Source organism: Piliocolobus tephrosceles, chromosome 10, assembly GCF_002776525.5.
Source record: "Piliocolobus tephrosceles isolate RC106 chromosome 10, ASM277652v3, whole genome shotgun sequence".
Taxonomy (NCBI): domain Eukaryota; kingdom Metazoa; phylum Chordata; class Mammalia; order Primates; family Cercopithecidae; genus Piliocolobus; species Piliocolobus tephrosceles.
Window position 1 is genome coordinate 94,401,236 of NC_045443.1, and position 17,801 is coordinate 94,419,036.

At 35.5% G+C, this 17,801-nt stretch overlaps 1 protein-coding gene across 3 annotated transcripts in view; it reads left to right on the forward strand.

The window, feature by feature from the left end:
• Positions 1 to 17,801, forward strand: part of NEDD1 (NEDD1 gamma-tubulin ring complex targeting factor) — a 51,586-nt gene that overhangs the window by 19,799 nt on the left and 13,986 nt on the right. For all 3 annotated transcript variants that reach the window (XM_023231561.2, XM_023231647.3, XM_023231722.2), the window contains 3 exons: positions 13,408 to 13,637; positions 15,003 to 15,204; positions 15,603 to 15,798. In XM_023231561.2, the coding sequence (XP_023087329.1) occupies positions 13,408 to 13,637; positions 15,003 to 15,204; positions 15,603 to 15,798 (628 nt within the window). The remainder of the gene's footprint in view (positions 1 to 13,407; positions 13,638 to 15,002; positions 15,205 to 15,602; positions 15,799 to 17,801) is intronic.

Genomic DNA, 17,801 nt, shown 5'->3' on the forward strand with positions numbered 1-17,801 from the left:
CCTGGGTATCAGCAGCAGAGGTTGCAGAAGATAGAATATTGCTGAACCGCGAGTACACCTGTCTGATTCTTGCTTTGGAAGCTTCCTCTCAGGGGTGTACTCCACCCTGTGAGGTGTGGGGTGTCAGACTGCCCCTAGTGGGGGATGTCTCCCAGTTAGGCTACTCAGGGGTCAGTGACCCAGTTGAGCAGGCAGACTGCCCCTTCTCAGATCTCAACCTCCGTGTTGGGAGATCCACTGCTCTCTTCAAAGCTGTCAGACAGAGTCGTTCGCTTCTGGACAGGCCTCTGCACCTTCAGCTGAGCCCTGTCCCCAGAGGTGCAGTCTACAGAGACAGGCAGGTTTCCTTGAGCTGCTGTGAGCTCCACCCAGTTGGAGCTTCCCAGCGGCTTTATTTACCTACTTAAGCCTCAGCGATGGCGGGCGCCCCTCCCCCAGCCTCGCTGCTGCCTTGCGGTTAGATTGCCGCAGACTGCTGTGTTAGCAAGGAGGGAGGCTCCCTGGACGTGGGACCCTCCTGGCCAGGTGTGAGATATAATCTCCGGTGTGCCGGTGTTACAGCGCAGTATTGGGGTGGGAGTTACCCGATTTTCCAGGTGTTGTGTGTCTCAGTTCCCCTGGCTAGGAAAAGGGACTCCCTTCCCCCTCGCACTTCCCAGGTGAGGCGATGCCTCGCCCTGCTTCAGCTCTCGCTGGTCGGGCTGCAGCAGCTGACCAGCACCGATTGTCCGGCACTCCTGAGTGAGATGACCCCAATACCTCAGTTGAAAATGCAGAAATCACCGGTCTTCTGTGTCGCTGGCGCTGGGAGATGGAGACTGAAGCTGTTCCTATTCGGCCATCTTGCTCCGCCGATTCTTCAATTTTTATATTTATTATATCTTGCTAGAGAATTTTCTTATTAAAATCAGACATGAAGGAATATTCCTGAAAACATTAGATTTGACTATACCTTTTGGTCTAATTTTGTGTAAAAGATTTAAATTTTTTAAAACAATTGAGGTGTAACTTTATAATAAAGTGCAGTGCATATATCTTAAGTGTACAGCTTGTTGAATTATGTATATGTAAATACATTGGTGTAACTACTAACAAAATCAAGATATAGAACATTGCCAGCACACCAGAGGACTTAATTTTGCCTTTTCCAGTCACTACCTCGTATTTTATAAAAGGAATCATATGTGGGCCAGACGCGGTGGCTCATACCTGTAATCTTAGCACTTTGGGAGGCTGAGGCAGGCAGATCACTTGAGCCTAGGAGTTTAAGACCACCTTGGGCAATATGGTGAAACCTCATCTCTATTAAAAATATGAAGAAATTCACCAGGCATGATGGTGCATGCCAGTAGTCCCAGCTGCTTGGAAGGCTGAGGCAGGATAATCACTCAAGCCTGGGAGGTTGAGGCTGCAGTGAGTTCTGATTGTGCCACTACACTCCAGCCTGAGTGACAGAGTGACATCCTGTCTCAAAAGAAAAGAAAAACAGGGAATATCATGTGTCTGGTTTCTTTAGTCATCATTACATTTGCTTTGTTGCATGGAATAGTAGTTGATACTGTATTAATACTGTGTAGTGTTTCCTTATATGAATGGGCCACCATTTATCCATTCTATTGTTGATGAGCAGTGGATTGTCTTGTTTTAGCTCTTACAGGGTAGCTACTGTGAATATTTTTGTACAAGTCTTTTTTTAAGATGTTTTTATTTCTTTTGAGTAAATACTTAGGAGTGGAATTGCTGGATTGTAGCATAGGCATACAGTTTTACTTTATGAAAAATTGCCAAAACATTTTCTAAAGTGAAATCCAACTGGATGTGAGATTGAGTTGCTCCACATTTTTGCTAATACTTGGCATTATCTGTCTTATTTTTGCCACTTTGATGGTTATCTAGTGCTGTCTCATGGTGGTTTTAATTTGCATTTGTCCATGTTGAATGATGTTAAGTAAATTTTTATATGCCTTCTTTTGTGAAGGCATTTTCAAATCTGTTGCCTGTTTTTATGTTGGGTTATATGTGTTTTTAAAATTTATTTATGATTTCTTATGTATTACAGGTAGATTCATTTTGGGGATATGCATGTTGCGAATGTCTTCCTTCAGCCACGGCTTGCCATTTTACTCCTTAATACCTGGTTTTGTGTGTGTGTGTGTGTGTGTGTGTGTGTGTGTATTTTAATGAACAGAAGTTCTTAAATTTAATGAAGTCAAGTCTCATATGTCAGTCTTTTATGTTTGCTGCTTTTTGTGTTCTCTTGAGAATCTTGCCTGCCCCAAGGTTTTGAAGATACTATTCTGTTTTCTTTTAGAAGCTTTGTTGTTTTATCTTTCTTATTTATGTTTGTTATGATCCATTTCAAATTAATTTTTGTGTATTGTGTGAGAGAGGGTCCTACATTCCATGTAGATATCTAATTGTACCAATGTTGTTTATTACAAAGACCAACCTATCCCCACTGAATTACAGTAATGCCTTCTTACAAAACTGATAACTGTATTTGTTAGTTTGTAGTCGTTCTGTTTTGTTACATTGGTCTAGTTTGTTACTAGTTTTGATTATTGTAGCTTTATGGTAAATCGTGATATTTTTAACTTCACTTTGACTGCTCTGGGCCTTTTGCATTTCTAGCTGAATTTTAGAATCAGCTTGCCCATTTCCAACAAAAAATCTGCTTCATTTTGATTGAGATATTGGATCTGTGGACCAATTTAGGAACAACTACTATCTTAACAATATTAATTCTTCCATGAACATGGTATAACTATCTATTTAAGTCTTTAGTTTTTCTTAGCAGTGTTTTGTTTTTACTGTAGAAGTCTTGCATATCTTTTAGTAGATTTATTACTATGCATTTGATTTTTTGATGATATATTTTAATTGCATTTTTTGTTAAATTTTGTTTTCCAATTCTTTGTGGCTTGTAGAGAAACATAGTTGATATTTGTCTTTTGTCATTTTATCCAAAAATTCTGCTAAATTCACTTAATAGCTTGGACAGTCTTGATTCTTTTGAAAGAATTTGTAGTTTTTTTTTTTTTTTTTTTTGCATTTGCAGTTCATACACTATCATGTCTGTCATCTGTGAATAATAAGTTTTTATTTCTTATTTCCTGATCTTTATATATGTTATTACTTTTTCTTTATTGCATTGACTAGGCTCTCCAATCCAGTGTTGAATAGAATTGATGATAGTGGACATCTTTATTTTGTCCCCAAATTCAGGAAGAAGCATTCACAGTTTACTACCAAGCATGATAGTAATTGTAAGGTTTGTGTTGTAGATATCCTTTATCTTACTAGGGTGCTGTATATTGTGGCAAATTTTACTACTTATGTTGGAAGTTTTACATTATTTAGCTCCTATAATTCATATTTATCCATCCTAGATGAAAGTAGCAATAAGCAAGTAAGTATACAGTTAACCAAATAAAATGTTGAGTGCTGTGAAAGCAATAAACTGCAGAGTTCCAAGGGAACAACAGGAGAGACACCTAAGCCATTTGGGAAGAATGGAAAAGCATTTTAAAGGATATGATGTCTCAGTGGCAGCCTGAGGAAGGGTGCAAGTTATTCAGACCTGGGTTGTTGGGGAGGGATCAGAGAAAGTGGTGAGAGGATTTGGAGAGCGCTGTAAGCAGAGGTGATCACTGCATAGAATGCTTACCACCATATATTGTGTTTCAGCACTGTGATCATTGCATTATATTACCTTCTCTCATTTAATCTTTGCTACTAACTTGTGAGGTATATGTTCTCATTTTACAAATGAGAAAACAGATTCCAGGACTTTCAGATCATACAACTCCTAATTGACTATTTTACATATCAACTCCTCAGAATTGGTAGCATTTTCTTTTGTGTATCTAGCTCAGGAGCAGCTGAATGTATAAGGATTTGAGGGTGTAAAGCTAATGGAAACTTTACAGTATTTTCTTGTCTCTTTGTGCAGGAGTCCAACATGTACCTATACCTCTTCCTCACACAAGTATCTTCTAAAATTCTAGGTGATAGGTTGCTGTATTACTGATTTTGAAAGGATTTTCATTGATAACTTTGCACAGGGAACTGAATTAAATGTATCTTTTAGTTTAGGAAAACAGTAATGCTCAAAGCTTATCTCTTATCTAAGGTCAGATAAACTAGAACTTGAGATCTTCTTGGGCCTGCTGCCTCCTGCTTGGGCATTCTGCATCTCTGTAGGATCTTTTGATGTAGCTTTACATGGTAAGTCCCACATTTATTTGGAGAGCACTAGGAGTAAAGCACCTTAGCTAGCTGAGTGAACTTGAACAAGTTACTTAACTCTCAAGCCTCCTTTTCCTTATCTGTCAAGTGAGAATAATATACTTTCAATGGGAATTTTTTTTTTTTTTTTGATGGCTAAATGAGATGGTGAGTGTGTTTATCACTTTGCCTACCATTTGGTAAGAGGTCAGTGAATGTTAGCTGTTATTGTGAGCTTTTAATGAATACCAATCTATTAAAATACCTTTTGTGATTTACTTCTCTAAAATGATTTGAACATCTTTAGATTTAATGTGTTCCCTCCAAACCCAGTTGCAAGTTGACCCCAGTAATCCTATTTTGTGTTTTAGACTGATTTAAAAATGAGAGCATGAAAGATGGTGAAAAATTTGACTACAGTCTGTTGGTTTTTTTCCCCTTTCCCTGGAACAAATGGTTATATTTGTTGTGTATACCATTTTATTTTGTTTTTCTTCAATAAGTTATACCATTAAAACAGAATACATGGGCTCAGAAATATAAGTTGGCTTCTGCTGGTAAGGATGCAGTCCCAGTTTTCTTAGTGAGGAGAGACAGTTTTCAGGATTTTACATACTTACGTTTCCTTTTTATGGGCAGCATAATTTAAACCTTTGGAATTTTTTTTTTTCAAATTAGTTTTTCCTGCAAGTAGTACTGCCTGTTTTATCTGATTGTGGCCCAAAGCATCAAATTGCTACTTAATGAATGTTTATTCATTAAAAAAACTTTTATTAAAATTTCTCAATTCAGTTCAGTTTAAAAATATTGTGACCAGGCACAGTGTTTCACACCTAGAATTCCAGCACTTTAGGAGGCCAAGGCAGATGGATTGCTTGAGCACAGGAGACCAGCCTGGGCAACATGGTGAAATGCTACCTCTACAAAAAATACAAAAATTAGCTAGGTGTGGTGGTGCGCACCTGTAGTCCTAGCTACTAAGGAGGCTGAGGTGAGAGGAGGGATTGAGCCTGGGAGGTTGAGGCTGCAGTGAGCCATGACTGTGCTGCTACACTCCAGCCTGGGTAACAGAGCGAGACCCTATCTCAAAAAAAAAAAAAAAAAAGTGTGTGTGTGTAATATATGTCATATTCATTCAAGTTTAAACAATGTTTATAACAATTTCAAATCTGTCAAAAAGTGGACATAATTGAATTCAGTCTGTTACTTAAGCCCAATTTCTGTGTTGATAAGTTTTACTTACTGAGAAAAATGGTAAATGGGGCACATCTATGATTAAATTAAAAATTTTTCTGTTTTTGTCTCTATGAACAATCATGAATTTGAAATCTTTAAAAATTAATCAAATTAGTGTCTTAGTGAAAGTGACAGGAATGTAGAATCTCACAGAATCTGCATCATACTGAATTTTATATTGGAAATAAGATTTCCTGAGTATATTTAGAATCCAGCTTTGAAATGTCTGAGCTGAATTAAAGTTATTCGCTTTATGTGGATCACAGTGTCTTTCTGCAGGGGAAAAGAGCCTTGCTGCTTCTGCAGAACTGCTGGGCTGACAGACTGCTTAGGTTATAATTGCATGTCACTCTTTGGCAAGTTCAGCATCTTAGGCTCACAAATAGGTTAACTTGTGTTACCTTTCTCAAGCTGCAGCCTTTTGCAAAGCAATTACAAATGTCAATCTATTGTATTGATTCCTTAGATTAAAAAACGATCTTTAAATGTAGGTTTTCTGTGACATTTCAGTATATATTATTCAGTATATGTTAAATCCATTTGCTTTTCCTAAATGAAATATTTATGTATAGATTTTGTAAGCATTAATAGTCTGCTTGAGTATGGGGATCTGGTAAATGTAAATATTAATTACATTTTTAGAAATAACAGTTTTCTCAAGAATGAGTCTATTCTAAATTGGTTTGTTTCATTGACTGGTTTTGTTTATACCAGAATTGCAGCACTCAAAAACTTGGACTACAAAGACTTTTTATCTAGAAGTGGTCTCTTTTATGTTATATAGGAGCATTGGTATAAAATGTTTTCGTGATAACATTTCTTTGATTCTCAGTATATTTCCATAGTATTTGTATAGACTTGACAAGCCTATATAATATGTTCTTGAGCAGTTTTATAATTGACATTTAGGCATAAAATAAATGGATGATCTGTATATTTCTTCTTAAAGCCTTTTTTCCTTCTATTTTTCTCTTCTAAATTTTCTTTAATGGAAAGCTACTTGAAAGATATTTTCTTACAGTGTTTCTATGTATATCTCTGTCTTCCATCCATATAGTTATACTCATTCTGTTTGTCCAGTCATGTTTTCTTCCTGTTCTCATTAGTGATCTATCCTGGGTATCCTCATATTATTAGTCTTCATAACCATAATTTTTAATGACTGCATGTATTTCATTATTCAGTGCCATCATTTACCTAAACAGTCCTCTATTGTTTTATTTTCCAAATTTTTATAATAAAAATGAGCATGTCAATATTGTTTTCATAAGTATGTATCTTCTGCTTTTTGACTTTTTTCTTTGAGAGTACAAGTTCTCTTTAAATGTAATTTAGTAGCAGGCTTACATTTTCTTTAAGGAGCTTAAGTGTTACTCTATTATCTTTGGTCTCAAATGTGTGATGTGATTTCATAGCTTTTGAAACCCTTTTAAGTCACTAAATCACTAGTTTTTTATTCCTAGGTTATTCGAAGGAATTTTTTTTCTTTAAAGCCAAGTAATTTTTAATTTTTCTAGAATAGATCTTGATGTTGGTCATATATATTGCTATTGTTAGGCATGTAGCTTGTGTTTCTTTTTTTTTTTTTTTTTTTTTTTTTTTTGAGACGGAGTCTTGCTCTGTCGCCCAGGCTGGAGTGCAGTGGCCGGATCTCAGCTCACTGCAAGCGCCGCCTCCCGGGTTCACGCCATTCTCCTGCCTCAGCCTCCTGAGTAGCTGGGACTACAGGTGCCCGCCACCTCGCCCAGCTAGTTTTTTGTATTTTTTTTTTTTTAGTAGAGACGGGGTTTCACCGTGTTAGCCAGGATGGTCTCGATCTCCTGACCTCGTGATCCACCCGTCTCGGCCTCCCAAAGTGCTGGGATTACAGGCTTGAGCCACCGCGCCCGGCCTTTTTCTTTTTGATTTTTAAAAATTTCTTCCTTTTTAACCTGTCTTTAAGGTATTGTCTGTTGTTTATTCATTTTTGAATTCCTTCTAAATTAGCCTTCAGTTTTGAAGAGATTTTAAAAATTTCTAATTCTTTCCCAAGTTCTGACATCTAGTTTCTGAGTTTTAAATTTATGTTTTTTTTCTTAATGTCTTGTATTTTTTTTTTCTTTCTGGTCATCTGTTGAGAACGTTTTTCTCCTTGTTCTCTTTGTTTTCGTAAGTTTGTGTGGGATATGTCTGTGAAATTAGTTTTAGTTTCCCTGAACTTCTAGACAGAAGGGGGTCAAGTGGCTTTTCTAACTTCACAGAGTTCCCCATTGTTTTCTTTTTTATATATATATATATATATGTATATGTATATATGTAAATATATGTAAAAAACACATGTATATGTATATATGTTTATGTATATATATGTGTGTGTGTATATATATGTAAAAGTATATATATATATGTATTTTTTAATGGCTGCTTGCTTTCTGGGGTTCCCTGGCTCTGCTCTGCTTTTCCACCTATCTGTGAACCTTTGTTTCCTTCAGCTCTGTTGCCTCCAACCTGTTCAGGTTTGCTTCCACTCCTAGCAGATCTCCTCAGTGTGGGGCTGAGACCTGGGAGGGACACACTTTGGCTCGTCAGTTTTGGAATTCTCTGGCTGGACTGCTCTTGTCCTTCTGACCTTCCTGCAAACCTGTAGCACAGACCCGTTAATGAAGTGGATGTTCTGGGTTTCGGCTGAGGTTGTAAAATTGGCCAACATGCTTTTTTGTGAATACCTTTTGACTGTTATGGGCTACCTCTGTTCTCAGATATCAGACTCCTTGTTATTTCCTTCTACTTCCTTCTGCAGAGACACCAATACCATGAAAGACTTATGGCTGTTAATTGTTTGACCTCTCAGCATGTATTTGGGGGTTCATGGGGACACCTGATTATCTAATTTGTTGTAAATGTTGTCTGTGGGATTTTAGTTTTTGGTCATCTAGTTTATTATCTGTTGTAAAACACACACACACACATGCTCACACTCACGCTGTGCTGGAGATTTCTAAGACCAAATTTGGTCATTTTCTAGGAGGATTCACAGGATTCTGTGTATAGTCATACTCATGGCTATGATTTGTTTTATAGTGAAAGAATACGAAGTAGCAAAACCAGCAAAGAGAAAAGTGCATGGGGTGAAGGCCACAGGAAACCAGATGTGGGCTTTCAAGAGTCTTCTCCTAGAGTGGATGTGCTTAACCCCTTCCAGGATCAAATTGTGACAACATATATGAAATGTTGTCTACCAGGGAAGCTTGTTAGAGCCTCAGTGCCCAGGGTTTTTACTGGCGAGCTGGTTATATCTAGGAGCCCACTGCCTAGCACATACCAAAATTCCAAACTCCCAGAAGGAAATTAGGTATTCAGCTGTGGTTCAGCCTTAAACCATATCTGTCACAAATAAGTTTAGGCAGAGTGAGTGAGCCACTCTTATCAGTTAAGGTAGTGGGACCCCTTCCAAAACCCAAGTTTGCAGATGCTAGCCAAGGACCAACCCTGAGTGCAGGACTTTTTAAAGATAGGCAGTCTCAGGCCTGCTTTTCTGCATACCCATGCACATACGCACACACATACATACACGCACACACACACTCGCGCATGCACTCACAGTATTGACGGCCATTCAGAAACTCTGCCACCACCATAACCAGTAACTTCTCAGAGACCTCCCATTGAAAGGATTTTAAGCAAAAGACAAATATGTTGAGATTTTCAGGTTTGAAGATGTTAGTTATTGCAATAGAGTGGAGGATGGATAGTAAGCCACTGAGAATGGAAATAGGATAACTATGCAGTGGCTTAGGTGACAGATGATTTGTGCTTGAAATAAGGCTCTGGGAATCAAGAAGCTAGTATGGAGTCAAAGGAACACTATGTATATTTATGATCGTATATATGTGTGTATGTACATATGTATGTTAAGATGTTTATATTAATTTCTCACTGCTTTATAGTGCCTAGTAAGAAAATGATGTGAATGTGTATTCTTATCTGTGCAAAGGGAAGGCTTTTATAAGCATAAATATAAAGAAGTATAGTCATAAGTCACTGGCAACAAGTTTGATAAATTTAAATACATAAAAATTTAAAACTTCTGACAAAAAGCAAGACAAAAATTCACAAAATTTAAATGAAATGGGGAAGGTATTTACAATCTATGAGAGCATTAATGTTCTTACTATATTAAGAGCAAGTTGCAAATTAGTATTTTAAAAATCTTCATAGCCCGATAGAAAATAGGCAAAGTAGAATAATGAGCAATTTGCAAAAGAAGAAAGACAAATAGTCATTTCATATTTTCAACTGAGAACCTTTAAGGCATGAACAACAATGAATTACAATTTTTTTCATAAATTAATAATTTTAAAAAAGCATGGTAATCAGAGTACTTGCAAATCAGAAGTAACCCAAATGTCTGACATTATTTAGATAAATTGGTGTACTCATGCATTCATATCTTAAACAGCTATTAAAATCATGTGGAAAACATTAACATGACTTTATTATAAAGTGTGATTCCAGGTTTTCTGTTGATACTATACTGAATACACAGAAACATACATACACACAGAAAAATACTTAAAGGACATCCCCTCAAAATGTCAACCAGGTTTTCTCTGGGTGGTGGGATTATGGATGATTTTTCTTCTTTGTGATCAAAAAAAACCTTTTTTCTATTAAATAGTTATCTTACTAGAGACTGACAAACTATAACCAATGGTGTAGCCTACTTATTTTTGTAAAGTTTACTGGAACACAGCCATGCTTTTTATCTGTATATTATCTGTAACTACTTTTCAGTACAATAGCATAAAATATTTACTGTCTGGCCCTTTAAGAATAAGGTTTTGAAACCTTCCCCTCACCTGTAGTGAGTGGTATGCTTTTTATATTTAGAAACAGTCTCCCTCCTTCATAAACACGTAACATTCTTACCCAAAATGTGTTACAAGAAAAAATAGCATTGTTGCTTATAGTGCCGGGATTTTTTTTCCCCCCATAAGCTTCTTGATTTAATTCTTTTCTTATAAATAGTTTAGTCTGGAACAAGATAGGGACTTAATGACTTAAGTGCTGCTGATACTAAAATAAGTTAATATTTATTTTAAATATAATTTGGAGGCCAGGCGTGGTGGCTCACACCTATAATCCTAGCACTTTAGGAAGCTGAGGCAGGTGGGGTGCTTGAATCTGGGAGTTTGAGACCAGCCTGGGCAAAATGGCGAAATCCTGTCGCTTAAAAAAAAAAAAAAGAAAGAAAATACACACACACACACACAATTAAATATATATATAAATTATATATATATATATATAATGTAGTAAATCAGTGTTTTGTTTATCCAGGATTCTTAGCTAATATCTTAATGATATTCTAAAGAGAAGATTTAATAGATGTAGAAAGTTTTTTTTTTTTTTTTTTTCTGTGACGGAGTCTCGCTCGGTCGCCCAGGCTGGAGCGCAGTGGCCGGATCTCAGCTCACTGCAAGCTCCGCCTCCCGGATTCACGCCATTCTCCTGCCTCAGCCTCCGGAGTAGCTGGGACTGCAGGTGCCCGCCACCTCGCCCGGCTAGTTTTTTGTATTTTTTAGTAGAGACGAGGTTTCACTGTGTTAGCCAGGATGGTCTCCATCTCCTGACCTCGTGATCCACCCGTCTCGGCCTCCCAAAGTGCTGGGATTACAGGCTTGAGCCACGGCGCCCGGCCTAGATGTAGAAAGTTAAGAAATGAATATCTGTTAGTATTATCACAGAAATAATTGGAGGCATTTAAAGAATTCAGTGTGGTTACTTAAGGGTCTTTTAAAATATATGTAAAAGATGTTTGAATGGTGGGTACATAAGAGTGATGAGCAGGTAAGTTATGAACTTCTGAAAATGGTGGTGACAGCTGCTGTGTACCTGATTCTTTACAGAAATGCTATTTAATCCTTAAAATAATTGTGACAGGAAAACAAGAGTGTTTTCTGTTATGTAAATGAGAACGCTGAGTTTTGGAGAGTTTAAGTAATTCACTTAAATCATACAGAGATTTGCTGAGTGTTCACTGAACTTAGGTTTATCTGAAAGGAACATTTATCATTATCTTTAGCCTTTTTTTTTTTTTTTTGTCTTGATCAAGAATATGTTTTTAACTGGTTATCAAGTTGTATTATAGACAGTGGTAAACTCCTTGTTCCTTGCTACATGCAAGCAGATTCTGGATAACCATGTTTTAAGGATGTTTTAGGAAAATTGCTGCTGTTGCTAAAAGGTTAAACTTTATGAACTTTGAGAATCTACCAGGTCTATGATTTTTATGGTGTTTTTAAAAATTCTACTTGTATATTTAGTCTAAATTTAGGTCATGTGAAGGACCATAACTATATGAACTCCTAAAGTGCTGTAGAAATCTTTTTAGAAATCATGTTTTGCCTTATATTTTGGTATGTTGTGTATGACTCTGTAATCATTAACATAATGCACTAAGGAGCTCTGTGTCTTTTACATAGTTAACATTCATGTAGTTTATTTTTCTTGAATATAGACCAGAGAAAAGATTTGACTATTCAAGTTGGATATACTTTTTCCCAACAAAAATAAAAACTATATAAACCAACATTTTCTCTTTGTACTTTAGCCATTGAAAATGAGCCATATTTAATGTGTTAACATATCAGTTGTCTTAACTTAGGTGCCAGGTGACTAATACTCCTTTTTTTTTCTTATGAAAAAAAAGTCTGTATTTCCTAGACAATTTTTTTTTTGTTATTGAGATCTGATATATATTATTTTAGACATTTTAGAGTTAAGTAGAATATAAATTTGTAGGGAAAAAATAGCTTAAATGTAAAGTACTTAATTCTCAGACTAGTAAATGACAACATCAATACAAGTTTGAGAGTAACATTTTAATAAAAAAAAAAGTAGATAAAATTCAGTTAGTTTTAATCTAAGATCAGTTTATTCAAACTAAATCTTTGTTTATTCTGGTCCATAGAAACTAAGAAGAGAGAATATCTCCAATACTCACAGGGATTTGTGTTTAGAGAAAGGCCAGCATTGTCCTCAGGCAGATGGTTTTGAAACAGTGGATATAGTCCATCCCCAGTCTAGAGTGTTGCCAGTTTTTCCTTTGTGGTTTAATTTTTTAAAAAAATTATGCTTCAAGTGTTGAATTATCAGTGCATCAGATGCTCAGATTCAAACGAATGCATCAAAATATCTAAGATATAAAAAACAAATACAAAATATTATTGCTTTTTCCCCCCAGTATTCCCTTTTACTTGTTCGTGATTTGACTGTGACTAGGCCTTTTATATATGGTGAATGTTCTAACCCTGATGAATTCATGTAGATAATCTCAATGTATTATATTTTTCCTCTAAAAGGGGAAGATTGAGGTAGCTATACTCCAAGACAATAAAATGGAGAATATTAATAGACTCTTGATTGGTATGTTTCAGTTATTGGTATGTCATCTTATGGTCCACTGAGTGACACTGTGGTTGTCATGATTGAAGTTTGTTACTCTTTTTTCTTTTTTTTTTTTTTAAGACAGAGTTGTTTGTTTTTTTGTTTGTTTTGTTTTTAAGACAGCGTCTTATTCTGTCACCCAGACTGGAGTACAATGGCGTGATCTTGGCTCACTACAACCTCCACCTCCTGGGTTCAAGTGATTCTCCTGCCTCAGCATCCCAAGTAGCTGGGATTACAGGTGCCCGCCACTATGCCCAGCTAATTTTTGTATTTTTAGTAAAGATAGGGTTTCACTCGGTTGGCCAGGCTGGTCTTGAACTCCTGACCTCTGATGATCCACCTGCCTCAACCTCCCGAAGTGCTGGAATTACAGGCGTGATGTGTCACTCTTACACATCAGAGAAATCCTAAACCCCATGTGAATAGTGTGGTTGGCCATAATTTATATGGCTTATATAAAATGTCCTTGTGAATGCTTATAATTACATAAAATTTATTCTTTCATTTTTATAGTCTGTTCGGCAGTTGAAGTACTCCTTGTTTAAGAAATCACTACTGGGCAGTGTTTCGGATAATGGAATAGTAACTCTGTGGGATGTAAATAGTCAGAGTCCATACCATAACTTTGACAGTGTACACAAAGCTCCAGCTTCAGGCATCTGTTTTTCTCCTGTCAATGAATTGCTCTTTGTAACCATAGGCTTGGATAAAAGAATCATCCTCTATGACACTTCAAGTAAGAAGTAAGTGTGACATGCTTATTTTTTAATTTAGTAACAAATAGCTATTATTCCATTAACAGGCATATTTGTGATTTGTATAGACCTCTGACTAATGTCCAGGGGTCCTAAAGTTTGTACAGTTGATGAATCTAGTAAGAAAGAATTTTCTTTTCATGCAGAAAAAAATAGATGGATTGCAGGTAGTATTTAGAGTACTTCTGAAACATGAACATAGATGACAGCTTAATGATTTCACATTTTAATTTTAGAATCTTTTTCAAAATATGATAAAATGCATATGTTTTTAACCCAAATGATTAATTTACTTTAAAACTGATTAATTATCTAGAGGAAGGTTTAGAAACCATTGACATTTTGGGCTGGGTCATTCTTTGTTGTGAGGGGCTGTCCTGGGTATTATAGGATATTCATCAGCATCCCTGGCCTCTGCTTTCTAAATACAAATAGCCTAAATCGTGTCCAGACATTGCCAGATGTCCCCTGGTTGCTCCCACTTGAGAAATACTGATTGTGTATTGGTGTCCATAATCTTCTAAGCATTTGGGCCCACTGTACCCTCTTCTTGTTAAATTTAGGTATGCTTAGTTAGCTAAAAGAAACAAAAAAGAATGCAAGAGTGGTACAGTTGTATTCAAGATGCTTAACACTGTCTGTAGATCATGTGGAGTATTAATGATACTACAAGGGAGGGTCCCACTGTCAGCCTTTATTATGATACTAGAATTTTTACTGTTAGGACTTATTTGCTGTCTTCTTTTATGGAACAATTTCCTGAGAGCCCAGTAAGCCATTATTCTCATATACTAGACACACCAGTAAAGAGCTCAGCTTCAGCAGATCACCATCCGTATTTCTTTATTAGCTTCCTAAGGAACAAGCATGTGAACTGTGTTCCTCTTAGCTTTTTGGTCAAAACTGCACAACTAAGAACAAAGTAACAGCTGCACCCCTGTGAAAGGTCATAGTCCTCATGAGGCCTAAGCAGGTCAATAATGGAAAGTGGATACTTAGGTCCTCCTCAACCCTGAGGCCAGAGCCCCTGTTTGTGGCGTAATAGACAGTTCTGCTACATTCACTCTCAGAGTAATAATTCAAGAAGTAGGTGCTGCTTCTGTAAGATGCGGAATGTACTTATTGGAAGTGAATAGAAAAGTAAGATGGAATGTTTGGCAGTTCTCTACATGCCATTTTATTAGAAATGTCTCAAAGTCAAATTCTGAAATTATGCTTTAAACAAATATTTGGGAAATGTGTGTTCTTTGATCAGTTTGAAGTGTTAACTCTGGTTTTGGTATAGTTACTTATATAAGCTAATATGCCTGTACACAATAACATACTACACATACTTTGTTCTCCTTCCCAAAGGCTGGTGAAAACTTTAGTGGCTGACACTCCTCTAACTGCAGTAGATTTCATGCCCGATGGAGCCACTTTGGCTATTGGATCTTCCCGGGGGAAAATATATCAATATGATTTAAGAATGTTGAAATCACCAGTTAAGACCATCAGTGCTCACAAGACATCTGTGCAATGTATAGCATTTCAGTACTCCACTGTTCTTACTAAGGTGAGACATTTTCTTTTCAGCATTTTTGATTTTATTAAATAAATCTAACTCAGAATATGGAAATTATATGTTGTCAAACACAGTATAGTTTTGTTTCATAATTACATAATGATTTTACATGTAATATTATATAATAATTTTAGTACAAAGCCGTTTGATATTTAGTTTAAAACCTTAGTTTAAAACCTTTTTTTCTTTTTTTTATTCTCATATATTTCTCTCTTTAAAAGTATTTTAAATGACATTTTGATTTAGAGGGAAACTCAGATCTGCCAGCAAGCTTAAGATTTGCAAGGAAAAAAATACATTTTTTTAATCTAACAGGGAATTTATAAAATATTAATGTATAGTATGAAACATTAGTAACCTGAGCTTTTAAATATTACATTACATTTCAGTCAAGTTTAAATAAAGGCTGTTCAAATAAGCCCACAACAGTGAACAAACGAAGTGTTAATGTGAACGCTGCTAGTGGAGGAGTTCAGAATTCCGGAATTGTCAGAGAAGCACCTGCCACGTCCATTGCCACAGTTCTACCACAGCCTATGACGTCAGCTGTGGGGAAAGGAATAGTTGCTGTTCAAGAAAAAGGAGGTAAATATTGCTTATATATTGTTGGAGGTTTTTTTTGTTTTTGTTTTTTGTTTTTTGGCTTACATATAATTTGCACATTCTTCAAGAACCTAGAATTCAAATTTCTTTGAGTATTTAGGTAAAATTAGTAGAAGTGAAAATCATTGAAGAAGTGAAAATAGTAACTTTAGCTATTAATTTCAAAAATGTTAAGAGGCCCGTATTGTTTAGCTAAACTTCTCTTGTGAGAAATATTATCTTAAAAATGGAAGAAGGCTAACTCAAATTATTCATCCTTAATACTGCTACATACTGAATGGCTTTTCATTGTGTCTTCAGATTAACCAGTAGAGAATATGAAACTTTGACGCTGTCTTATGATTTGATCTCTTCATTAAAAAAAAAAAAAGCTATTAATGGCTCTTTTTATTTCACATTTTAGAATGAAAAGTAAGTCAAGTGATGAAACGAATATCTTAAAGTGCTAAATAGTGCCTGGCACATATTAAGCAGTATATTCATAATTTGTTAAATAAAAACAAATGAGAATGCTGCAATTGTTAATTATTTCTTCTCTGATATAATTGATGAAACAGTTCTGAAACAGGATTCATTTAGACTTTATTGATGTGTTGTATGGTAAGTTTTCCCATACTTATTGTAGAAAATATTTCTTGCTCACAATAAAGAAAATATTCTGTAAATTCCTGAAAACCTTTTCATTTTTATTTTAAGAAGTTATGCTATAATGTCAACGTGCAGCAAATACTTTAAAAAGTCTACATGGTATACTAGTATGTTTCCAAAATATTGTGCTCAGTAGAAATACATATATTGATGTCTTTTAAATTTTTCAGGATAAATACTTGGGCAAAAATATTTATTGGTGTTTTTGTAGCATGATTTTGCTATTTCCAAGTAGAAGCAAAACTTTATTTTGTTGATCTTGATAGTGTAGAGTAGTATTTTAAAGTATGTTCACTATAAATTTCCTGTGAATATCTATATCATCCTTGTATAAGAGCCATTATATATTAGAAAAATAATTAGGTTCTTATTTAGGAACTCCTGGAGACAAAGATAATTCATATCTAGTTAAGGAGAAATTATTTTTGAAATATAACTTTGAGTAATGTCTGCCAACATGTTGAATTAACTAATAGTGAAAATTGCCATTATCTTACAAAATTAAATTTTTTCATAATTTTCAAAAATTAAAATAAAGATTCCGTCATTCACTATAAACTCTCTGAAGTCTCTCCATTATTCATTTAGTTTTATAATAAGAAAGCTCTTGTTTAACAAAGACAGCATTAATTTGGAAATCAAAGACTTGGATCTTTCAGGGTCATGGATTAATGATAACTCTTGGTAGGTTCACAAAATTTCTGGCAAAGTGAGTGAGTGCTCTGCCCCCACAAAGTTAACAATGTTTGTGTATTAATTGTATTTTGAAATGATTGTCATCTTACAGAAAAGTTTAAGAATACTACAGACAACTCATGAGCATTACCCTTTGGCAGATGCACTTTATAAATTTTGCCACATTTGCTTCATCTTTCTCTGTTTTTTCTCCCTCTTTCTCTCTCTCTCATTCTCTCACTCACACACACACATTTTTCTTTGCCTTTGAAACATTGAGAATAGTAGACTCAGCCTCTGATCTGTCACTTCTGGCCAGGATGCCTTTAGGCAATTTTCTTAACCTTTCTGAGTCTCATATTTTTTCCTGCACACATTTAAAATGATATTTAACTTTTAGGGTTATTATGAAACTCAGAGAAAATGTATTAAAAGTACTTGGCACATGGTAGGCGCTCAGTACATTATGGTGTTGATACTACCATTGTGGTCATCATGATCATCACTATTACTATTTTAAGCTTTGATTAAAATTAAAGTTTAGAAAAGATTTCTGTTGCTTATATTGAAGTTGTCCAGATTTAGTTATTCCAAAGAACTTCTCTAAACTTGCTGTTGGTACTCAGTTTTAGAAGGAAATCATCATTTAAAAAGAAAAGAAT